Below are 26,041 nucleotides of genomic sequence, written 5' to 3' on the forward strand. Positions count from 1 at the left end.
GGAGATATGAAAAAGAGCTTCCCGTGTTACAGTGTCATAAACATTCTTCCCTCGATCCCTGGTCGTGTCTGCTCCAAAAAGTAAAAGTCACAATGCTTTGTAGAATCAAATTCCACGCTGAAGTCATCCCTAGGATGTTATCAAAATCACCACCATTGAAACACAGAAGGCGACCATCAGCAAGATGTGGAAATATAGGAACACTTCTTTTTTAATAATCTAAGAGGGAAAAATGTTCTCATTTATTGAATTTCAAGGTAATAGAGGACGGTAATAAAATGTGTTAAAAAGAAATGTAAAATTTTATATTGTAATCATCAAATATACTTTCGCATCATTTAAAACATGATAGTCAACTACTCAGTATTTGTATATATAAGAGATAACAATGCATGAATTTAGGGTTTTAATTCTTTATGTACATACCGGACTTTCTTCAAACTGAATGCTTTTTTCGCTCTTGTCACCAGCATTTTTCATTTCCATGGCTACATGGTTATCTAGATAAATGAGCATATCATAGAAATATATTTCAAACACTGGGCCCAGTGGGTTGCCATTTTTATTGTGAACAAAAATTATTGGTGCGCAAACCATGGTATCTTACCAGGCTTGGGGTAATGCTAATTGTAATGGTAATGCATTGCAATGCATTACATGAACTCAAAGTAATGCTAGTAATGTGTAATGCCCAAAAAATTGCATTACATGTAATGGTAATGTAATGCATTACTTCATAAAATTCAGTGTAATGCTGGCATTACATAGCATTACACAGCATTATTTTGTAAGATAAGTACCTATTTTAAGAAATTGAAATTGACATGGATGATGGAAATTACTGTTTAGGTTTGATTTATTTATTTTTATTTCTATTTTTTTTTTTCAAATGATGCTATTGAATAAAAGTGTTAACCTATTTAGATAACATTTCTGTATCTATTTAAATACACCTTTAAATTTATTCTGTTGAAAGTACACATACCTTGCATTTAAGTTTTCAAACTTATTTCAGATAAGAATTGATTTCAAAGAATTATATGAAATAGTTTTAAAAGATCTTTTTTTAAAATTGCATATGAGATACACCGATTAATGTACACAGCTGTAAACTGATAATTGGTACCTTTTGAATGGCTAGAGTGTCATCAAAACAAACTAGGCCTAAAACAATGCATTGTTTGGAGAAGTGCTCCAAATTACTAGTCCTTTTCTCCTGACTGTGTTTATAAAACATTAATTAAGCTGGTCTAAATTCCACTGTACCAAAGGAAATAGAGAAAATAGAAGCCATGCAGGCATTCTATGTTTCACTGTGCTTAGCAGATGATAATGCATATTCTGTCTACTTTTTGAAAAAGTTTGTCAATGCATTTATTTTGTTCGTAAGGTACTAATAAAAATAGCCTATATGCTTTATTATTAGATATTTAAGGCAGGGGTTAAAGTGCCCCAAAAGTTAAAGAAGATGGGTGTATAAGGCGGGCAGAATGCCTATAGCGCGACAGATAAGAAGGGAAAAAAATTAATCACAATTATATCCAAATTTTATGTCATATCTCATCTAATATTGAAGTATACTTAATGTAAAATCTCTATAATTTACAAAGTTCTCACAAAAACTGAAAATATTTGCCCGTGAAAAAGCATACACAGACTTAAAAGAACAAAAACGATCATTTTTTCATACTTGAACAAAATTTTTCAATGTGAGTGGGTCTTCGCTCCATTTTTTTGAAAGATAATCCTAACAGTTTGCGATAAAATATATATTTTTGGGTTTACAAAAAAATGGAGGGAAGACCCACTATACCTTAAAAATACACTTTTATGACAAAACATTCGCATATTTCCGAGAAATACTTTAAGTCCATTAATTAATAAGTCAAGGATCATATCACAAACATGATTTAAATGCCACCACAACACATGAGCCATGTAGCATAGTGGTTAGCGCGTTAGTCTCAAAGCAGTCTGATACTGCGGTATTTTATTGCTGGGGTTCGAATCCCACGAATACCAAAGAATATTTTTATAAATGAAATTTTTTAAAGAGATTTATTTTCTCTCCGAAAATGTTTTTCCCCTCATAATTTCATAAATTTCAATAATGAGATGTAAATTTAGATACTCAATTTACATATCAAATGTAATTTCTTAATATCTGATGCTATAGGCATTCTGCCGGCCTTATACGCCCATCTTCTTACTTCATGACTTCAATAGTTCCACAAAAAGTGGATATTGTACATGTGTTATAAAACTGGCAATTCAGAACTTTGAACTTTCTTTGATTGTAAGTTAATGACATTGTAATATATACAAAAACTTGAAATCAAATTTGATCGAATTATCATTTATCATGTTTAGTTTTGTAGGGGGTTGATACACTTATGAAGAAAATATTGCAAAGTTTTGTATAAAATTCTATTTTTAAAAACCTCAAAAAGTAATGGTAATGCATTACTTTTCTAAAGTAATGGTATTGTAATGCATTACTTTAAGGAAATAGAGTAATGGTAATTTAATGCCCAAATTGTTGAAGTAATGGTAATGGTAATGCATTACTTTCAATGTAATTCGCCCCATGCCTGTCTTTTACCATCTCTTAAAAAATAGATATGTCAAATTGAATTGAGTCAGTGATGATTGCACGTAATTTCATGATTATTGTCATAGTTATTTTAAACAAAATTAATTCTTCAGGAACAAAGAGAAGTTGAAAAAAACTTGAATCAAAATTTCACAAAATGTTACCATTTTTTAATAAAAAGAAGTGGTTATCATATGAATTTGTCTTTATATGTGTAGGACTCCAAAGTGCGATGGGACTCCAAAGTCCGATGGTCACGCCAAAGTCCGATGGTCTGCGCCAAACCCCGATGGTTTGACACGCTAAAGTCCGATGGTGCGGAAAACATTTAACGTTCATGACGTCATAGTACTACTGCACCAAACCTCAATGCCGCACCATGCCAACGTCTTAACGTAGAACCTACGTCGTATGACATCATAACTAGTGAATGTGTTTAGCCTGTGCTAGATGCATTATGACGTCATAATTAATTCAATGTCATTTCCCGTACTTTTCAGCTTCAGTATAGAAATGGTAGAAAAAACTGCATTTTGAAATTCACAGAATTCAATTTAAAATCATGCCAAAATAATCTTAATATTCGATTTATATAAATATTTTTAATATAATGCTTAATGACAATATATCTCTTGAATTAGAGAAACCTGTAGGCACCTTTCATTTGATAGATCTTGACCTTAATTAAGTTGACAAATTCAAGACTATATTGTGCGATGAAATTGCCATGTATACAACAAACTGTAATAATATAAAATGGTATGTAATTATTTTGAAGGAATGCAAAAATCTTTTTAAAAAATCGTCAGCTGCCAACTACCGGTAAAGAGTGTAATATCTTGATGTAATGTGTCTAAGTCAAAGATGTACGTGTTGTAGATTGTGTGTACATTTTGTTATATCTATCATGAAATGATGTGCATTCCATTTCATAATTATTTGTTACTTATTCATATTCATGGGGTTTTATTACAACTTCTCTATTAAATATTAGCTTTTAAATTAAATGTACAATTTTTTATAAACATTTTGAAGCTGAAATAAGCCCCGAACAGTCATTTAATAACAAAATGCGTGTAAGTGCAAAAAGGTCAAGAATATTAGTATCGGTAAATAACCTATCTCTCATTCGTTAGAGGAGAAAGGTATACATTTTAATCACTTTTTATAATCATTTGGGTATGTTCTTTATTATATTAAAGATTGAAAACACTGTGACAAAGTCTTCTGATATATATTTACAAATGTAGGTCGGAAAATTGACTGAAAATAAATAGTGTTCATTTGCCTATAGTGTTGAAAATGTGGACTTTTCTTTTATGTCAATTGAATAAAAAAGAATTTTATTCTCGGGAAATATTGTTTAATACTGTTCAGTTAATAAACAATAAAAACAACGATGTTTAAAGAAGCAATTCTGGGATTTTGTTGTCTTCTTTGCATGACAAGTACCCCTAAAATGACTGAAATTGTGAAGTCGAAGTATGTGTAACCAGGGTTATGTATTATTTAATGCCTTTAATTACTATACTAGCGCTGCGTATATGTGAGAATGTGGTGTGAAAAACTTTGTGTGAATGAGGTTGTTGTTATTTTTTGACACTAGACGGACAGTCACATGACTTTATCCTATTCACCAAATTCCCGCTTTCACGCACTAACATCGGGCACTCTGAGCCTAGCCGTTGAATTGGTTAGATGTGTACTCTACTCTATAGTCAATAACAGATAGTAATATTTGTAATTCCTGTGTGTGTCCCGGTAAGAATCTATTCTAAAGTAAAGTCTATTATGTTTTAATTATCTGTCTAAATGTCTGTCTATGTGTCGTCTATATGTTGTGTGTAATTGTAATATTTCAGGTTTTTGACGTCTTATTTCAACATTAATAAATATAATATTGAACCTGAACCAGATTGTTAGTTCTGATGTTCTACCACTGGCTACAAATGGCGCCCACGCAATTCTAATAAACCGGGACATCACACCAAAGCTTTATTTCCTTGGAATCTCAATCCCCGGGGGACGGACTTATTGAGACGAGGACCGTGGCTGAGACGAGCCGGAGCGGTTACTTCTATTTTCACGCCAGTACCTATACCATGGAAACCCATATGAAGAGGTGATTCTGTGTGTGTTTGTGCCTGTGCGTTTATATTCCGTTATTACCAAGGAACGACAGAGTGAAAAAGTGTGTCAACTTTACGACGAATTCAGTGTTTCACGAATGGCGGGAATACGCACGGATCCAAAGGCGCGGCGAACCACGTGACCCGCACGAACCGCATTGATCCGCGAGGAAACTCGGAACTAAGCAACGAGGCCTCAGGTACTGTGTAATTCAGTGATTACTTATCTGTTCTTATATGATGTGATTATCCTGTGTTGTATTTGTGTCTGTATTTGTGCTGTGAAAGATTGAATTTGTTTTGTCATTTTGTCATCTTCTTGCATAGGGAATTCCCGAGTTTATTTTTAGATCTAAATTTAGAACAAGCTTCCGGAAATTCTTTAAACAGCTGATCGATCAATTTTGTTTTTCGATTTCTTTATTTTCATTTCTGTTTAACATTTGAACTTTATTTTTTTTTCTTGGTGTTTATAAAAGCAATATTTTTTTTAATTCAGGCCTGCTATTTATTTACTTGTAAGGTTATTTGTTTATTTTGTTTTGATTTTTTTTTTTCTGAAAAATTGTAAAGTTTATCATTTCTGTTTTGGAATTGAAATTTATTTGTGTACTTTTGGAAATTGATTATACCGGGAATTAGTTAAAAAAAATCTTGTATTAGAAATTAGGTCATCATTTCTTTGCACGTCCCTTGCATGCTACTAACCTTTGCACTGACATGTCAACTTTGACCTTTAGTGACAGATGATGTGCATGAGTGTTACTTTGTCTGAGTGTGTGTATGTGCTTGCCAATGATATTTTTCATGAGATTTGCATATTGCATATCTGCGCTGCGTTTTTATGAATTGATATAACAGGTGATTACAGGTTACTTGTACTTTATCAAGTTTATTACTAGTAAGTGATACATTTGAGTGACCATTAGTTGAACTTTAGTGTTATTGAAAGTTTGTTTGACTTGTGTAGAAAGTTGAAGAGTCTAAAATGGCAGATAAGGTTGAAGAGTCTAAAAAGGCAGATAAGGTGTCTGAAAAACTCAAGAAGTTACTTGATAAGGCTAAAGAAGAGGGTGGTTCATTGCATGAGGAAAGTAAGTTGGACTTTGCAGGTGTTTCAGAGGCGGATGTTCCAAAAACAAGTACTCCTGTTGTAAGTAAAGATCAAAAGCCATTAATGTTCCCCAATGCTAAAACTTCTGAACCATATCAATTCCCACCCCCTCCCAGTTTACCAGCTGACATTGGTAAAGGTGACCCCTATGGTGAGGTTAAATTTAAGAGTTTCAGTGGTTTACCCCCTCAAAGCAATCCCTTTAAATTAAGTCAACAAGGGAACACATCCCATTTTTATGAGGTAACACATTCTCAAATCCCTAGAATTCCCCAGTTTTCTGGTGATGAACCCCCACAAAAGGGTGATGTTACTTATAGAGAGTGGCGATATGAGGTTCAGTGTCTTATGAATGATCCTGAAATAAAAGAGACAGTTATTATTCAGAGTATCAGAAGATCTCTGAGGGGTACAGCCAAAACCATGCTTATTCCTCTTGGTGAAAAAGCTAGTGTACAAGAAATACTTGACAAACTAAATATTTTATTTGGTGAAGTGTCAAATAATGCTATGATCATGCAAGAGTTCTTTAATGCATATCAATTTCAGGGTGAGTGTGCAACATCTTTTGGGTGTAGATTAGAAAGCATGTTACAGAATGCAATTGACAATGATTATTTGAATAAATCATCAAAGAATGATTTACTCCGTCATAAATTCTGGACTTCGTTGAGTTCTGATCGGTTAAAATCACAAACGCGTCATAAGTACGATACGCTTAAGAACTATGATCAGCTTTTACTTGAGATTAGAAGGGTTGAGAAAGAAATTATGATCAACAAAAAGAGTTCAGAAAAGGTGAGTCAAGGTGTTAATAAAAATCCCAGGTTACATCAACATGGTATATCAGTAGAAAGTGAAGCTGAGGAAAGAATTAACAAGAAAATTCAGAATTTACAGACAGAGTTAGAGGGTAAGATTGAGGATAAGTTTAGTCAGATTTTGATGAAACTTGATGCACCTAAAGTTGACTCTAGACAAGATTATAGTAGAGGGAGAGGTAGCTTCAGAGGAAGACAGAGTACTAACCGAGGAAGAGGTGAGTATTTTAGGGGAAATTCTCACAGTAGTGACTCCTACAGAGGAAGTCGAGGAAACCTGCAAAGAGGTCAGTATAGAGGATATGGTAAGTCCAAGGGACAGTATCATAGTTCAGGGGCAGAGAAGCATGACCCAAACTTTTAGTGGTCTCTACTAGTGGCCGAGGAGAGACCAGTGTACTCAGAGGTAATGGCCAACAAATTAAATGTGACATGATTGGTGAGTCAAATGAAGTAGAAATTGTGTTACAGGGTGTGACTATGAATGCTTTATTAGACAGTGGGTCTATGATTACAACATTGTCTGATAAAGAGTACAACAATCTTATAGACAAACCAGAGTTGAAAGAGTTGTCTACCCTTGGACTGCAAATATCTGTAGCGGATGGTTCAGTTCTGCAGTACAAAGGTTACATTGAGTGTACAATCAAGTTACTCGATATTGAACTATTTGTTCCAATCGTGATAGTACCAGATACAGAGTTCAACAGACACTGTCCTGTTATTGTTGGAACAAATATTTTGAGAATCTGTAGAGATTATTACTCGCATATGTCCTGTCAGTTACCTGATGCGTGGCGATTGGCTATTGACAGTACACAGTGCAAGTCATATTGTGTCAAGACAACTAGTAAGAAAAACATAACTATAGAACCATATCAGTCGCTTGTTGTCAATGGAATAGCAAGAGGTGTAGACAGAAATATTTCTACTTTAGTGACTGAGAATTCTCATAGTAATGACAGTTATGCAGTGTGTCCGAGAGTTGTCACTTTGTCACAGAATATTGTCAAACCCAAAGTCAAAGTCAAGGTGTGCAATATTTCTGCTAAACCTATTACACTGAGACCCAATTCAATACTTTGTTCTCTACAGGAAGCAAAAGTTATTGAAAGTGTATCTACCCTAAAGGGGAATAACTCTCAGTCAGATAAGGTGAATCCTATAGAGTTGGGTGTGAAAGTAGATAGGACTTCATTATCAGAACCACAGTTTAAAACTGTGAACCAATTACTGACAAGGTATAGTCATGTTTTCTCCAGAGGTCCATTGGATCTAGGGAAGACAGACTTGGTCAAGCATAGTATCAAACTTGAAGATAAGACTCCATTTAAGTTACCTTACAGGAGAATACCTCCTGGTATGTATGATGAAGTGAGACAGCATATCAAAGAAATGCTAGAGGCAGGTGTGATAAGAGAATCCCACAGTAACTATAGTTCTAATGTTGTCTTAGTTAGAAAAACAGACGGTTCTCTTCGCTTTTGTATCGATATGCGTGTTTTGAATTCAAAGACTCGTAAAGACTGTTACATGCTACCACGCTTTGACGATGTCATTGATACACTGAGTGGTGCCAAGTACTTCAGTAAATTAGACTTGCGGTCAGGATACTGGCAGGTGGAGATAGAGGAACAGGACAAACACAAAACAGCTTTCTCAGTAGGTAACTTTGGATTTTACGAATGTAATAGAATGTGTTTTGGCTTGACAAATGCTCCAGCAACGTTTCAAAGACTTATGGAGAAATGCATGGGTGAAATTCATCTCAAAGAGTGTTTGATTTTTCTTGACGATATTTTGATTTTTTCCAAAACTTTCGAGGAACATTGTAAACGTTTAGAAAGAGTGTTTCAGAGATTAGAAGAACATGGCTTAAAACTTAAACCTTCAAAATGTGAATTTTTCAAACAGTCTGTTACATATCTAGGTCATATTATTTCAGAGTCAGGAATTTCCACGGACCCAGAAAAAGTTGCTGCTGTTGCGGAATGGCCAACACCTACCAATGTTAAGGAGCTGAGACAGTTTTTAGGGTTCATTGGCTACTACCGGCGATTTGTGAAGAACTTTGCCAGTATCATTGCTCCATTGAACAACTTATTGAAAGGCCATGAGACCAAAACTAGTAAGAAGCAGAAGGCACTCAGTAAACCAAACTCCAAGAAGAAACCAGTACCATGGATTTGGACAGAAACGGAGGAAAAGGCTTTCCGGGACATCAAGGAAAAATTGACAACACCACCTGTCTTAGGGTATGCAGAATACAACAAGCCTTTTATACTACATACGGATGCCAGTTCCAAAGGCCTGGGAGCAATCCTGTATCAAGTGCAAGGAGGTCAAAAGAGGGTGATTGCGTACGCAAGTAGAGGACTGAGACCCAGTGAGAAGAACTACGCTGCACACAAGCTCGAGTTCTTGGCGCTTAAGTGGGCGGTATGTGATAAGCTACATGACTACCTGTATGGGAATCAGTTTGAGGTAATCACAGACAACAATCCGCTAACTTACATATTCACCAAGGCCAAGCTTGATGCAACAAGCCAGAGATGGGTAGCCAGTCTTACTAATTATAACTTCCAGATTTCATACAGAAGTGGAAACTTAAATGCAGATGCTGATGGTCTATCCAGGAAACCAGTTGTTTTTAAGGACACGGTTAAGGCTCTTTGTAATGCTGCTTCAGTACAGATACCATGTTGCCAGAGTGTTTCCAAGGAAGATGCCCCTCAAGCCGCGGATGAGGAGATTTTCCCCAGCGACACACTCAGCAGTCATGACTGGATAGAAGAACAGTCCAGAGATGAAGCCATCAACAGAGTTCTACAGATCCTGAAAAGCGATTTCCGACCTAGGGGAGGAAATATACGGAAAGAATCTCCAGATGTTCAGAGGTACATGAGAATTTTGAAGAAGCTGCAAGTGGTAGATGGAGTTCTTTGTAAAACCGCTTTCCAGGATGGTAAGAGATCTTATCAGTTAGTAGTCCCAGAGAGTTTTCGATCAGTTGCATTACAGGGAATACATGATGATGTCGGACACCCAGGAAAAGATAAAACCCTTTGGTTAGCCAGACAGAGATTTTATTGGCCAGGCATGGAGAACGACATCACTAGGAAGATAGAGACCTGTAATAGATGCATATGTAGTAAAACACCTGTGAGACCTGCAGCAGAACTTATACCGATTGTGACAACAAGACCCATGGAGTTAGTTTGCATAGATTTTCTGAGTTTAGAACAATCCAAAGGAGGCTTCGAGAGTATTTTAGTCATAACGGATCACTTTACCAGATTCGCTCAAGCCATTCCATGTAAAAATCAAACTGCTCATACTACAGCTAAAGCTTTATTTGATAACTTCTTTCTACATTACAGCTTTCCTGAGAAATTACACAGTGACCAAGGACGTAACTTTGAGTCGAAAGTAATCCAAGAACTCTGCAAACTCCTAGGAATAAAGAAAACAAGGACTACGCCGTACCACCCGATGGGAAATGGCTCAGCTGAGCGATTCAACCAAACACTCATCAAGATGCTCTCAACACTCAACGAGAAGCAGAAGTCAGACTGGAAATCCCATGTTGCTCCACTTGTTCAAGCCTACAATGCGACCAGAAATGATGCAACGGGATACACTCCACACTACCTGATGTTCGGTTGGCATCCTAAGCTTCCCATAGATGTATTCTTTGGTATGGACTTGGAACACGAGAAAGGAGATCACCATGGTTATGTTGAGAAACTTAAGGACAGGATGGTGTCAGCATATAGACATGCCTCTCAAGAAGCTAGGAGAATATCTGACAAGAACAAGAATAAGTATGACCAGAGAGTGAGGTTCTGTAAGCTGGAGATTGGAGACAGAGTCCTTGTGCGGAAAGTAGGATTAAAGGGAAAGAATAAACTAGCAGACAGATGGGATTCAGAAGTTTATGTTATCACAGAAATTCCCAATCCCGAGATCCCTGTTTTCAGAGTGAAGAGTACATCAGGACGAGCCACAAAGACACTGCACAGAAATATGCTGCTACCATTTAACCAGATACCAGCATGTGACATTGATGAACCTGTTGTTTATAGGACACCTGTGACAAGGAGGAACAAGAAGCCTAAGAATTCTGATGAACTTCCGGAGTCCGATTCTGAGAGTTCGGATGATGAAGTAACAATTGAAGTGAAATCAAGGATACCCAGAAATAGAGATGAGTTCAGCAAAGAATCATCAGATCAACACAGTGTATCAAGATCTAAAGTTTCTAGTGTATCAGATGGTACTAATCAAAATATTTCTTCATTTCAGAATTCAAGTCCTTCCTTTCAGAGTGTGAGTTCTCCCAGACAGTCAGGTTACACCAGTGAGTCAGACAGCAGTAGTACCAGAGCTTCTGTGAGCGGTCCACACAGTCAGTTTATTTCAGACCAATCACAGTCGCCTTTACCGATTTTGCCGAGACGGTCGACCAGAATGAAAAAATTCCCAGATCGGTATGGGGAATGGATAATGTAAACGGTTTTTTATGATATTGCTTTATGCCGAGAACCGATTTTTATGCTGAAAACTGCTTTTATGCCGAAATGTTTTTATGATGCAGTTTACCCGGGATTTTAATAAATTAAAATAAAAATTAAAAAAAAAAAAATATTATAATAATGACCATATTCATTATTCCCCTAATCCTTAAACTCATTGTATATAATAATTTGTGTCTAGTGTTTATGGGATTAGCTCTTAAAAGTTGTAAAACTTTAATGAGGTGTATTGAGGTATGTGTAAATAGTTTCATGACTTGTGTGTCATATGGAGTATGGAGGAATTCATTGGTCAGGTATTCCTACATTGATTGGTACATTTGTATATTATGTGTCTTGTTGATGTTTGAAGTTTGATGGTCATTGATGAGGTTTTAATTTAATTACTTGATTTCATTGTGGTGAGTTGTATCAGGTAAATTGGTTTTTATTTATATTTCATGGTTACTATAATTGTACATACTTCTTTGGAAATGTCAGGAGCCATTTCAACGAAGAGGGGGAGTATGTAACCAGGGTTATGTATTATTTAATGCCTTTAATTACTATACTAGCGCTGCGTATATGTGAGAATGTGGTGTGAAAAACTTTGTGTGAATGAGGTTGTTGTTATTTTTTGACACTAGACGGACAGTCACATGACTTTATCCTATTCACCAAATTCCCGCTTTCACGCACTAACATCGGGCACTCTGAGCCTAGCCGTTGAATTGGTTAGATGTGTACTCTACTCTATAGTCAATAACAGATAGTAATATTTGTAATTCCTGTGTGTGTCCCGGTAAGAATCTATTCTAAAGTAAAGTCTATTATGTTTTAATTATCTGTCTAAATGTCTGTCTATGTGTCGTCTATATGTTGTGTGTAATTGTAATATTTCAGGTTTTTGACGTCTTATTTCAACATTAATAAATATAATATTGAACCTGAACCAGATTGTTAGTTCTGATGTTCTACCACTGGCTACATATGTATTTATCATTCCATGTTTAACTGGCTGCACCACATTTAATAACAAGGAAACATGTCATGTGCTTTTTACTGATTGATAAGCAAGTGCTAATTTATCATTATGAAAAGTTTGAAAATCTTGTGACAAAGACTTCTCCGACATAGGTTCTACCTTAAAAACAAATATAAATAAAAAATTATTAAATGCGAAAACTAACCCTTATCTCTCAGGTAGGTGCGAGACTAACCCTAAACGCCCGAAAAGTGTGCATCAACTATAAACTAGGTATCTTTGGTGGGTGCGAGACTAATCCTTATCACTCGACTAGTGTGCGAGGACTAACCCTAAATCTATTGGGTTGTACAATGCAAGGACTAACCCTAATCAACCGATTGGTGTGCGAGGGCTAATCCTAATGTATCTGGAAGGTGCAAGCAATAAGCAAAAACCAATAAAATTGTATTCGATAACGAATTATGAAATAATGGCTTTTGAATGCGGGACAACGGCGTCAAGGATTGACGTCGGATTATTGTGACGTCATAAACGTTGTTTGTTCCTCCACACCATCGGACCTTGGCGTGTCAGACCATCGCACTTTAGCGTCGCGCGTGTCATAGGAAACGAGCCATCGGACTTTGGCGTGACCATCGGACTTTGGCGTCCGTAACGATAGCAAACCATCGGGGTTTGGCGCAGACCATCGGGGTTTGGCGAGACCATCGGACTTTGGCGTCACCATCGGACCTTGGAGTCTTACATATGTACGCAAATGTGTGCCTTATAAAACGAAAGCACGTTAATCGCTTGCACTTTCTGCCTGTAGATTTTCACAAAAACGAGCTTTGCACATTAAACGTGTACTTACTAGAATTGAGACCTTTTTGACAGGCTCTGTGGAGTTCAAAGGCTATCTGTATGGCAACAAAAACCGCCATATAAGCATACATGACGTACGAAGCCTCCATCGGAAGATTGGATCTGTCTATGTTCATTCCAAATAAAACTGTGATGGCTGAAATGAAATATCACAATAATAGGTATAATGATAATGTTTTAGCATTTGTACAATTAGGTATAGCTAGTACCTAAAGCGTTTCGGCCTACAACGAAGAAAAAGGATTATCAATCAAAATCAATTCCATGCATGATGCTTTTCTATCAAAATTCAAGTACCTGCTAGAATATGCGCACCAGTTCCGACAAGAAAGTGAGCAACATTGAATAAGGGTCGTTTTTTATCAGTCGGCGCACATCGAAAGAGCGACATGATTGGCTGAAATGAACACCATACTTTAAATATAACATAAATAATGTGCAATACCTATTAGTATATGTTTTCTATCAGGAAACAATTGATCAAAGATCCTAGAAGTGTTGAGTATCTGAGTAACTTACATTGATGACTGTAAGACTGGTTACTATGATGCCCAGTATTGGATGATACTGAAGGTAGTCTCTGTCATCCGCTACTACAACCTGAATACCAATAACAACTTATCAGGCAATGATTTGTAACGACAAACCAACAAAAGCGAGGCCTATTATAATGTATCGGTAATAAGTAAACATGAACGTAAAATCAAGTAAATCTGAATGTTGTGATACGTACCTCTCTATATTCTCCAACATCCACAAATATTACCACGAAAGCTGCCACCGTGAAGAGGAACACCGAAACCATACACGTACGGTGAATCTAGATCAAGACAATATTTTGAGGTACTAGTAAGCATAAAGAAATAGGAAGAAGGAAATCGACATGCCATTGTTGTTTTGTTGACTTGAGATGCATGCTATCTCACCTGGAACCAGACTTTTTGCCCTATAAGAGTTTTTCCTTCCCATCCGTCCTTAAAGAACCTCGCTGTTACAATTCCAATACTGGAGAACATCACCCAGGCAATCATCATGAAAGATCCTGAGGGAGTGTAAATAGAAAGGATTCGGTTATGGTAAGATATACAGACGAATAATAAAAATAAAGAGCAAAGCAGAGAATTATTCAGCAAGAAATCTTGAGTACCATGTATTTTGACCATAATATTATCCGGTTGTTCTTCTGCGACAAGAGAAGCCGAGAGGAAGTCTACCTGGGAACTACTAGCGGTCCTTGTACTGTGGTAACTTGCAGCGCCACCACCTATGATGCAATTATGATAAATTCCATGTTTCAGAAGGATGTGTGATTATCAAATCAACGTCAAACAGATCCATCCAAAAATATAATACACAATATTTTTGTAGTCATTACACAATCTTTAAAACAAGTATTTTCCAAGAAAGAAAAAAGGAAATGTTTGTAGAAGCTATGATGTAAAAGCATATTGCAATTTCTAATTTTTTTTCATATGGAGCTCGTCTTTTCTAGGGGGTTTATTTTTCCATGAGCATAATAACCAAGCCCTCTTAAATTAATTTTTTTTATTGTCTTATGAGGTATCGCAAGGTTGGATCTATGTATTGTTCAATATTTCTTACCTATTCCTCATTTCTTCAGACTGTACAATGTTCTCACCTGCCAGAGGTCCTATGGCTCTCAACAAGTGCCAACTGCGCGTTAGACTAAACACATAGGGGTTAGTACTGTTAATGGTCCGCTCCACGACACACCTCACCCTCCCATCTGTCTGCGAGGATTCCAAGACATCGACACCCGTCCCTGTCAACTGTTATTTACAAAAGTAAGATTTAATTTGTCGATTTTATATTTTCATCAAATTTGCAAAATTGTAATCTATCTTATAGAATCCTTGCAATGCCAGGGGTCCTGAGTCTACACGTTGCCAGGGCATTGCGAGGATGGTCTTAAAATGCCTCGAAAATTTGGATTTCTTGGGAACATTTTAATTCTAACAAAACAACCATTTACATGAGTCTAGATTACAAAAGATGAAGCTTTTACTAGGTAGGAATTTCTCTATCTTTCTCACACTTTCAGTCTTTGCAATTAAAAATTTTACTAGCATTACTTTCTTATAGTTTCATGGTCTAATTAGTCAGTCAAATGCTTAACTCTTCTAAAGTTGTCCTTATCAAAATATATGAAAATACCAAACCTACAAAATCGTGTGAGAATTATTACATTTAAAATATAGCAATAAAATTTATGAGAATGTTCAATACAAACACTTGGTAAGGCGGTGTAACTTGTCCCAACGGTACGCCCTAATTCAAACGTCACTATTCCACCGTTAGATTTACACACCATCACGCTATCACCACCCTAAACAAATGTATTTGAATTATAACACCTTAAACTGAAACTACGGGCTAAATAATTGATAAATTAAGACAAATAGTATGGAATGAAATATTACATATTTCGTTATTTTATTAATAAAATAATAAATTTTATTTTTATTAATATACATTGTAGATTTTGGACTACTAACCATTTTTTCGTCACTCGAAAATCCAATAGCTTGATAACTATTTCCAGAAGACATGATCATTAATTCGAATCTCACTAAATCGCCTCGCTTTTGCCACGTGATAAGGTAAGAGCACGCCCCGCCATTGCAGCTTAACTGGCAACCTTTAGTACTTCCACACTCTGGATCTGGGGAAATGCCAGACTGAGGAGCAGTGGACTGAAATCAAAGAATAAGTAGGGGTATTGTAACGACAGCGGACAGGAATCACAAAATAAGTAGAAACAGAAGGGACAGAAATCATGGAATAGGTAGGGGTATTGTAACAACAGCAGACAGAAATCATGGAATTAAAGGGCTTATTATATGATTGAATAATTTCCCTCTATCTAATTTGCTGAGATTTAACAATATTACAAAAATACTACATTATATTGACCTGCACGTGACCTTCCAGTTCAATATAAGGAATTATTGAAGGTCAATTAAAAGTATCACGTGTCCATCCAGGTCAATATAAGGAATTATTACAGGTCAAAATTATTCAATTATTCCTGTTCCACTTTCCCTGTTACAATGTGCTCTTGTTGAAATTTTTCATTAAAACTTTCAATTAAAGCAAAAACAGCATTGAAGAAATTTACTATCATTTAATCATATAATAAAACAGTTATTGCTGTTTTTTTTATTTTTAGGTCAAAACGATGATTTAGCCACCTTCGAAGTAAAATATTCACTTCGCCCTTCGGGCTCAGTGAATACTAGTGTTAAACTCCTCAGGTGTATAAATCACCGTATTGAGCCGAAAAAAGCAATAATTGTGTAAGACTTACTGCGGACAGAAATCATGGAATTAGTAGGGTATTGTAATGACAGTGGACTGAAGTCAAAGGATAAAAGGGGTATTGTAACGATAGCGGACTGAAAACATGAATTGTAATAACTCATGCGCGGATCTAGAGGGGGGGGGAGGGTCGGGGGGGGGGGGGCCGGCCCCCCCCCCCCCCCCCCCCCCCCTGGAATTTACAAGGTTAAAAAATGTATATACTAAAACAAGAAAAAAGTTACTATGGACCCCCCCTGGAAAAAGCTGACCCCCCCTGGTAAACGCGAATATGTATGAAATGGGTATGAAAAGTGAAAGATTTGAGGCAATAGAAGTCACCCCCCCCCCCCCCCCCCCCGAAATAGGTAAATAGTTTTTTTACGTTTGGTCGAGGAGTTTTGGTTTTTTTTTTATTTTTTTGCTTGTCAAGAAATTTCTGGGATTGGATTTTTTTTCTGACTGGGGTGGACCCCCCCCTGGAAAAAATTTCTGGATCCGCGCCTGATAACTATACAAAGAAATCATGGCATAAATTTGTGCATTGTAATATTTTGCATATTCAAAAGTTGCTAAGTTGAACTGAACTTTAACTATAACAGAGAATTTATAAAAAGAATTTAGATCTATGGATTTTGTACCAAAATTATGAAAATCTATAAATCTTCGCAAATTTTACTCTGGGATAAGAGTAACATGTTAATTTTTTTGTTTTAGAATCCATGCTCTAAACCTTGTGTCTTTGGTCGTATCAATATTTTATAGTCGTAGTGTTCTCTAATTCAATAAACAGATTTTGTTTAAAAATAAAAATCTTTGATTACAATTGAAATTCAATTGTATATTATCAATTATAAAATATCAATATTATATATTTTGTCAAAAATATTGTTTACATTTTCTCATCAATGTCCCGCTGATAAAACAAAATGTACATCAAAATTTCTGCTTTCCTCTGTGAAAAAATAATTTGATAAAACTTGCAAGTAAGAATCGTTTTCAAGAACAATTGTCTAATGAGAAAAAATATAGCCCGCAAGAAAACACTGAAAACATTGATCGTTCTATTGAAATAATAAATAAATGAAAAAGAATATTGAACACTTTTAATAGTTAGAATAAAGGTTTACCAGAATAAATTGCACAATATTTATAAGAGAAAAAAACTAGTAATTCTAATGTAAATACCACTGTTCCAGTTGTCTGTGTTGAGGCTGAAGGTGTGAGTGTGGTTCCCGGGTTTGGTACAAACGGAGACTGAGAAGTTGTTATTTTATAATTTGTAGATTTAGTGTGCACAACAGTAGCTCTGAAATAAAGCATACTCCATTTGTAAACATGACTTTAGAAAAATCGTTGCGAGGGGATAAAAAATAATTTTGCATCATTTATTATCATACTTTTATCAACTCAGATTAAATTATTTACCACTATAGATAATTGCTAAAAAAATGTGCATACTCCATATACTATTGGCTAAAAAAGAACTAACATTATTTTATTATTGATTATAACGTAATACCGGTAATCATTACTTGAAATAAACATCTCCTGTCATGGCGTCACTTTGTCTCCACACAAAAGTCATAGAGGTGTGATTAGTATCAGCATTGGCGTGTGTGGCATCCTAAAGGAGATTGATACATGTACACGTAGTTATTTAATTCAGGAAAAAATATGATGAACAAAAAAAAATAGTTTACACTGAGAGAAATACCTAGTTGATTTAACTAGTATGCCTAGTAAAGCATTCTTCATGATTAGTAATCACTCTGTTTACTAGCTAAGATAGTGAAAAGTGGAGTAGTGGTCGTAAAGATACTTAATATCAATTCTCTGTAATTATCAAACAATATCAATAATGCTTGGCCACGCTACATTTTCAATTTCTATGAAACTTTTTGTGTGTACTCACATTGTCACATCATTAATGGTTTTATATTTTTTTATTTCAAAAAATGTCTCGTTGCCATGGTAACGGCACTTATTGTTTCCCCTGTAAATTCTTCCTAAAATTTGACCAAAAAACGTGATTTTGTAGGTTTTACTGAATAAAAATGAGCTTAAAAGAAACAAGAGAATGGGAAAATCTACTTTTGTTTCAAAACTACCATTATTCCTCTCTAATATAACAACATAATTTTTTAAAAACTGTAAATCTACATAATGGCTTAACAACGCTTAGCTTTGGGGATTTTGGCATTTTGCCAAATTGAGAAAATTACCATTTAGACCCTTTTTCAAAGCGATTTTTTAATACTTTGCACACTGATTTGAAATTCAGGAAACAGTGCATTGTATAGATGGTACATAAGTTAGTTTAAACACATTAAATTTTTATGGGACACTTAAACATTTTTTTTAAAAAAGCTGATGAAAAATTACCCAAAATCTGCAAAATTTCCGTATTTCAAGGAACATATGCACATTTCATTAAGTTCATATAGAAAAGAAATGTTCCTTTCTACCTGTTTTGATGTCATTTACAGTAAAATTAGTCCATATCTAGGAAAAGTGTCATGTAAAAATATTCACATCCCATTTCCAAGAGCATTAATACATGTAAATATGTTTCTAGATAGGAGAACTGTGAACACCTGCACAAAATGCCCCCCCCCCCCTTCCGTAAAATTGACAATTTTGAAGTACATGTAGACTAACCAGGGCATGTTTCAAGTTTCCTGAAACTATCCCCGTAGATTGAAACTAATATGAAATAAAATTTTCCCTATCCATTTTCTATTACTATGGAAACAGGAATGCAAGATTTGTTACCATGGAGACAGAAATAACAGATTTTTAACCAAAATGGCTGTGTTTAACGTAACAATATTCCTATTTACTCTTTTATAAAACCTGTGTAATGAGTTAAATGTGAATGTGAACTAAATTTTTTGGCATCTTAAATTTGCATCTTTATGATGTTGCAAAAATATACAAACTGTAATGCATTTTGTAATGCTATGTCAAATAATTGCAAAACCTTGTGGCTTTTACTTCTTCAATATTTGGTCAAACTTGAAAAATTCTGAAATGAAACTAAAACAAGCAGGACATTCATAATATTTTACTCATTTCAACTTGTTACTTTGTATAATTATTTATTAAATTCATGGGCAACTGCAAACCACAGATACTTTGAATGAAGTCAAAAATTTACCCCCCCCCTTCTGATTTTTTCTTTTAAAACTTATGAAACACGGCTTTAAACTTGAGAAAAAATACATTGGTTTAGAAAAAATCACATCCTCTTGGGTAAGTTATCTTGGATTTAAAATAAATATCCAACAATGGAAAACTTTAAACATAGTGTTTGGCATATAATTAATAATTAGGTTTGCAATGGATCTTTTGTATTCTGTAAAGTCAGTTGAAAGTCTGTTCAATCCATTTCTGTGAATAAAATATATATTAAACTAAAGTCAGTTTAAAGAATGCCCCCCCCCCCCATGAGACACTGTCCCCCACAAGTATCATTTTAAGGAAGTTCTTCCTTTCATTTTACTAGGTTCCTGCCAACATCTCATCACACCAACTATATCAATCTCCTTTTCTTTTTTTCACATGTAAATATAAATTCTGAAAACAACAGAATTTTTCGCTTTTTTTATTTTTTATATATGCAACATTTAGAGTACATGTATTCTCAACTACGGTACATATCATTAGATTTACGTGACAAATTCTACTGTTTCTGCTGCTCTGAAAATCTTGTCTCTGATTTTTCAATTTTAGAGTTTTTGTTGGTCACGCAGGCATGTACCAGTAATGACCTACATTGACATATGCAAGTAACACTGATAATTAGTTAATGAGAATTATGCTGAGTTGACTTTTTTTGGCAAGGTACAGGATAAAGCTTGATAAGTTCTAAAACATATTGTTATACAGCATAAGATTTGAGGATGCCATCACATAATATGATAAACATGTTCCTATTATATTTGAACTTTGACATCTCAAACACTGATATCTTGAAGACAGTGGGTACAAGTATGATGAAGTAGGTTGGAATTCAGCTTTCACTTGCCTGGTTTCAAACCTAAAATATGGCATCCCTTCTCAACCTGCAACGGTAAATAATTCCTGCACTTTCCAATATCCACTGATTTCAAGCTAATTAAATGTGTATGTAATCCTTTAGAAAGTTGTTTTCTTTATTCTAGTATAATAATTCTTCTGTTACTGGACAGGTATTAAATTTTGTTTAAAAAAAAGAAATAAGCAAGGTTTAAATTTAGATATAAAACTTAAATATTTTTTAACAATTTAAGAACAGATGATACAAACAAACTTTTGTCAAAGAATTTGAAAATAACAACTGGGGTCCTGTTTAAATAAGTAAAATTAATAACTTACTTCAAGTACTTTTTAATTTTTAATTCATATTTGCATAAAAATTTAATTTGAAGTGAAAAATATTTGTATAGATTAATAAGGATAGTTTCAAGAGGGCAGACTTTTGAACATCACTGAAGGTTTACAATTTCTTAATATTCTAGAAATTTATTAATAGCATCATTAATTTGCAATTAAATTTATATGCCAAAAAATTTATACCAATCCCGGCATCCATTTTTTGTTTGTATCATCTGTCCTTAATTTACTTTCATATTTTAAGAATGGTTACCTTGAAAAGAACAAAATCTAGGCTGTCCACTTTCTTGCAGAATGCACTTGAACTTCAGTCATGGCCTATTTGGTCCTGTTTTGGTTTACTGGTCTTACTTTTTCTTCATTCATCTTATATGGTAAATCCTTTGATGAAAAAATGATGAAAATAATTATTTTCTTAGGAACATGATCAAAAGGAAAATTCATTTCATTCATACACAGACATGTTCATGTGTGTGATCATCTTACAAGTAGTGAATATTTGCCTGAGTATCAAATAATTTGTTTAGAATATTATAAAAGATGGTCAGTGTGTATAAAACAAATATCATTATAAATCAGAGGTGAATATTCTACATGTACATGTATATAGTTTTATTATACCCTCCGCTTGAAAAGTGGTAGGGTATACTGTAATCGGTATGTCCGTCTAGCTGTACATCCATCTGTCTGTACGTCTGTGTGTCTGTTGAGCTTTAGGGTACCCATCTCTTATTATCCGCAACTCCTCTTATACCACTGCAATGAGTGAAATTTAATGAACCTTTCACAGAATCTTTATTACATATTGCCATTGTGCACCTCCTATTTTACTTTTTGATTCGACACATATTTTGGGTTTCCCGGCCACAGTAAAACATGGATTTGTCATCAGTTATAACCATATGGGAGGCAGGGGGTATCATTTAGTGAGCTCATTGCTCACAGTACCTCTAGTTAAATTTTGTTTTAACACAATACATATGTACAAGTGTACATATATATTTTTTACTGTTTGCTATTTGAAAAGATTATTATTATTCACACAAAATTGAACTATAGATTATACAGTACCGGTACTTCACAGACGAATGAAAGAGTCTATATACACAAAAATATCTCAGTATTTCCAGTGCATTCTTAACCTACATCTATTTTGTCAATACATATAGTACAGTTTTGGATATATATAATAAATTTAAAGTTTAAAAGATAGAAGCTATTAAATAAAACAATGACATCAAAACAAACATGCTGTTTTCCTATTTTCTGCTTATGAACCATGACCATATTTTGCTGATATATAGAATACTGTTTTTAAAAAAAACTTAGCTACTTTATGCTTGTGCTCACACATTATAAACGTTTGATGCACTTTTTTTTATAGAAACAAACTTAAAATATTTTAACAACACAATTCTGTAAAATATGTGCCTAATGCCAATAAAGAATTGAAATAATAGGATAAACAATGAATGAAAACTGACAGAAGTGGAAATTTATATTATAAAGATAAATATTGTTCACTTAAAAGTCTCTCTCACTGTCTCAGCACATCATAAAAAGTAAACCTACTGAATGGCACAGATTTTATACAATCTCTATATAGACATTTATATTTCAGGGGGGGGGGGGTTCAGCTGTATCAGCAAGTGATGTTTATATGCTTCAAATTCATTTTTATTAATAGAAATAATTAATTCATTGGTCAGAAAGTCAAACTGTCAAAAGGTATAGTTCGCTTGATTTGATAAGGACCAGTGACCACTACCGGTAAAACAACTGTGTATTGTAAGGCAAATAAAATATTCATTTGTTAATCTTGATATTTTTGTAATGCTCAGTATATACATAAATTTACCTTCTGTCTTCATTGTTTAAGATGTCTAGCCTTCTTTTCTTCTTTCAGACTGTAAAACTTGGATGAGATCTTTCGCCAGAAAATGTTCATTGCTGTTTACTAAATACACATTGTACCTCCAAACGTTAGAGAGTAGTTCAAGGGAAGTAATTAGGAAGCAAAAAATGCTTCAAAATGTAGAAAAAAGTCATCTTTACCTTTGAATTCCTTTTACATCTTTGAGTCTCCCACCAATATTTTACATATTTTGATATAACCAAATATCAGCCTTTCATAATTAATTATTACTAAATTTGTAATCAGTGTGCCTTATTTGTTTTAAGCCTCCAAAAACTCCACTAAACCAGTCACATATCTGATATGTTATAATATGTAAAATGGCCATTTACTATTGAGAGATTAAATTAAAACTACAGATATAATTACTTTAATCTGTAGGATTAAATTTAAATAATGAAAACATATTAAGTTATCCCTTTTCATTTCTGGACACAGTTTTTCTTGACAAGTACACGTTTTTCAAAATTAACGAAATTGAGAATTTTGCACCCCGTTTCTATGGCAACCAAGGGTCTATTTCATAAACCCACTTAGATTTTACAATTAATGACATAGCTGTTTAAAATTATTATAAAAAAATCAGAATGTTTTTCTATGCGTGGCCAACCAATTTTGATAATTACAGAGAATTGATATTAAATACCTAGTGAAAGTTACTTTTAAGGATAAATAACACAAACAAACTTTTTTTGGAAATCAGCAATATTTCTCATAGATTTACATTTCAATTGGTAACCGAAATAATGTTTACCAAGTATAGTTGGAAAATTTTAAAAGATTTTGTCATAAGGTTAAAAAATTGTGCAAAATTTTCTATATAATTATATAGGAAGCAAAACAAAGTCTCATATCTAAGTACGAAGGAAATCCTACGATTTCTTAATATTTCAGGGATTTGTTATTTAGGTCATTTCAAATCAGAATCAATAAAAAAATATATATCAATCCATGCATCGAATTTTTGTTTGTGTTAAGTACCCTTAAATTCTTAGATTTACTAATATTATCTATTAAATCTACCGAATGCCTAGTAAAACTACTTTTAAGGTAGTGATTGTATGGACAGTAAATTTACTAGTCTTCTTCGTGACTTTCACTAGTTCTTTTTTTTCAGTGTAGATGCTGCTTTTAGGAGGGAATTTCACTCAAAAATTGTCCTTTGAAACTCAATTTCATGTACACTGAAGGACAAATAAGTGTGAAAATCTTTTTTCCCCAATAGTGGTGAATTTAACAAATATCCACAGAGAATTGACCATTTCACGTATTCCTTCGACTGTTTTCGAAGATAAAATATCTGTACAATGCGAAGAAGTACATGTATTTCCCTGAAATTAATGTAAGCTTTAAAAGATAAATTATCTACCAAGAATGAAAATTGAGTTTGAAAGTATTTAAACATCACTTACAGAATCTGAACAGTTTTTGGTACCAGTTGGCATTGTGACGTATCTTCCTGTTACTGTATCAGAGGCGTTCAGTGGCATAACACGTAAGAAAAATCCTCTAAAATAACTATTTTCGGCCCAGATCACCGCTGTGTGATAATAAATAAAATTAAAAGGGCATATTTGATTTAACCATGAAGAATTTGAAAAAAATATATAAAAAAAATCTTTTGGAGTTATTCTATTAAATTCATGAATTTTTAAGTTTATCTATTTATTTTTTTCTCGAAAACTTTAATGATGATAATTTATAAAACATCTAAACAATTAAATAAGCTAATAAAGATGTCGTACCTGTCCAGTCTTTCCCGGAATTTGTTGCATTCACATAATACGGGAGGGTCTGATCGTCCACAGTAGTTCCATGAGACGGCATGAAATCGTACTCCGATTGTGGTATGCCGTTTGCTTTACAGCCGGGTGCCCCAGATGGATATGCCTGGCATTGCCAGGCACTGTAGACAAAGATGACGAACAAAGGGAGGAAAGTATTTCTAAGCGACATACTTGGGACCTTCCTGAAAACAAGATTGGGAGTAAGAAAATTAATGAGACTCCGTACAATTGTGTATCTAGCGGTCTCTTATTAAGAAAAATTCAAAAAATGGAACAATTTTTTTTTTGTTCTAAATTACCATCTGCCTGATTTTTCAGAATGATAAATAGTGAAGAGAAAACAAGCATCGAATCATAAAATAGAACATGAAACAGGACATGAATTAAGTTCATAAAGTACATGATCATTTAACTTTGTGATAAAAACATGCATTTTACCTGTCTAACAATGATGAAGCAAATCTAATGCACCGCGACAAGTTACAAAGAGAATTTTTTTTTGAAGAAAATTAAAATTGAGAAGTCTTTACTACTAAAATCTTAATACAGATCTAGAAAACGTCACACAACATTATTACCACAAACGTATTACAAGCATAAGCTACACGTTGGTTTAGTGAAATTAAATGATGTCAAAATACGATATCTATTGGTACAAGTACATGTATATAGTTCTAGACAGTATATATTTTCTATTTGTACAATTTTACCCTTACGAACAAAGCATGAATTTACAATACATGTATTTGTACTAAAAATGTCTAAAATATATATATGAAAAAATAAACAATGATTTTCTCTTGTTTTGTTTCATATAGATAAGTTACATCAAACAATATTGGAGCAAATAGACACAAAAGCTATCATTAGTATGATTAATATCTTTAATTTTTAAAAAATCTTTTCATTGACATTTTCATTTCTGATAAATCACATAAAGAATGGCATTACATGACCAGATATAAACTATTGAGAAGATAAAGGTGTTTAATTGATACTTAGATGCAAAATCCAAATGATTCTACATGTAGTTAATTGCACAATAATACCCTTACTCTCAATGAAGATGAACGATAACTAATTCAATGATAAAAAGACGAACAACATACCACAATATTTGCTCTCATCGGAAACACAGACCTCCACAGCCTCTGTAATTGCTCTGTGTTTGCAGCCCGGGTATTTGTCCCGTTATGTAGACGGGTTGGGTGCAATATGGTTAAGTTTGCTCTCTTCAGCTTGCCACTAAGGATGAGTTACAATGCCTTGTTAACGATGTCCGATTACAAATTGATTTACAGACGGGCACTATTTCAGAATACCCGTGTTTAGAACGGTTAGTTTTCATCATTCTCTCGTGTCAGTACGTTTGCTGATAATCAGCTTAACAGATACGTCGCTACAATGGAACGCGCCCTGATGAATTTATAGACGTGTACCATTGATAACAGTGATTGTAACCGTATACCACATGTAACGCTTTTATTTACGTCCATTACATGTTGTAAATTTTATATTTCTGTGGTTCCAATTTGTATATAAAACTTCATAATATGTATATACAAAGCTTAAGCAGCCGGCTAATATTAAAGAGTCAATGTAGCTGTAAAGTATATTTTAA

The 26,041-nt window shown here is 34.2% G+C and overlaps 2 protein-coding genes and 1 long non-coding RNA gene across 3 annotated transcripts; 1 reads left to right on the top strand and 2 right to left on the bottom strand.

Moving 5' to 3' along the window:
- Positions 1-24,597, bottom strand: LOC134255587 (putative ferric-chelate reductase 1 homolog). The gene is made up of 15 exons (XM_062738116.1): positions 24,379-24,597; positions 24,046-24,173; positions 17,877-17,968; positions 17,530-17,650; positions 15,540-15,737; positions 15,275-15,370; positions 14,663-14,813; positions 14,171-14,287; positions 13,950-14,065; positions 13,757-13,843; positions 13,543-13,623; positions 13,321-13,420; positions 13,013-13,159; positions 427-500; positions 1-219 (listed from the first exon to the last, which is right to left on the bottom strand). The coding sequence occupies exons 1-15, from the start codon at positions 24,587-24,589 to the stop codon at positions 130-132; spliced, it is 1,809 nt and encodes a 602-aa protein (XP_062594100.1). The 5' UTR covers positions 24,590-24,597; the 3' UTR covers positions 1-129.
- On the top strand, positions 5,711-7,021 carry LOC134255593 (uncharacterized). Its single transcript, XM_062738122.1, has one exon. It carries the CDS (start codon positions 5,711-5,713, stop codon positions 7,019-7,021), a length of 1,311 nt encoding a protein of 436 aa, XP_062594106.1.
- On the bottom strand, positions 19,919-22,754 carry LOC134255588 (uncharacterized). The gene is made up of 3 exons (XR_009989583.1): positions 22,577-22,754; positions 20,972-21,099; positions 19,919-20,408 (listed from the first exon to the last, which is right to left on the bottom strand). It is a non-coding gene; the product is annotated as an uncharacterized LOC134255588 (long non-coding RNA).
- Positions 24,598-26,041: the final 1,444 nt, after the last annotated feature.

The sequence above is a fragment of the Saccostrea cucullata genome, unplaced genomic scaffold, assembly GCF_032062105.1.
Source record: "Saccostrea cucullata isolate Sc308-1 unplaced genomic scaffold, CSIRO_AGI_Scuc_v1 ctg1297, whole genome shotgun sequence".
In the NCBI taxonomy this organism is placed as follows: domain Eukaryota; kingdom Metazoa; phylum Mollusca; class Bivalvia; order Ostreida; family Ostreidae; genus Saccostrea; species Saccostrea cuccullata.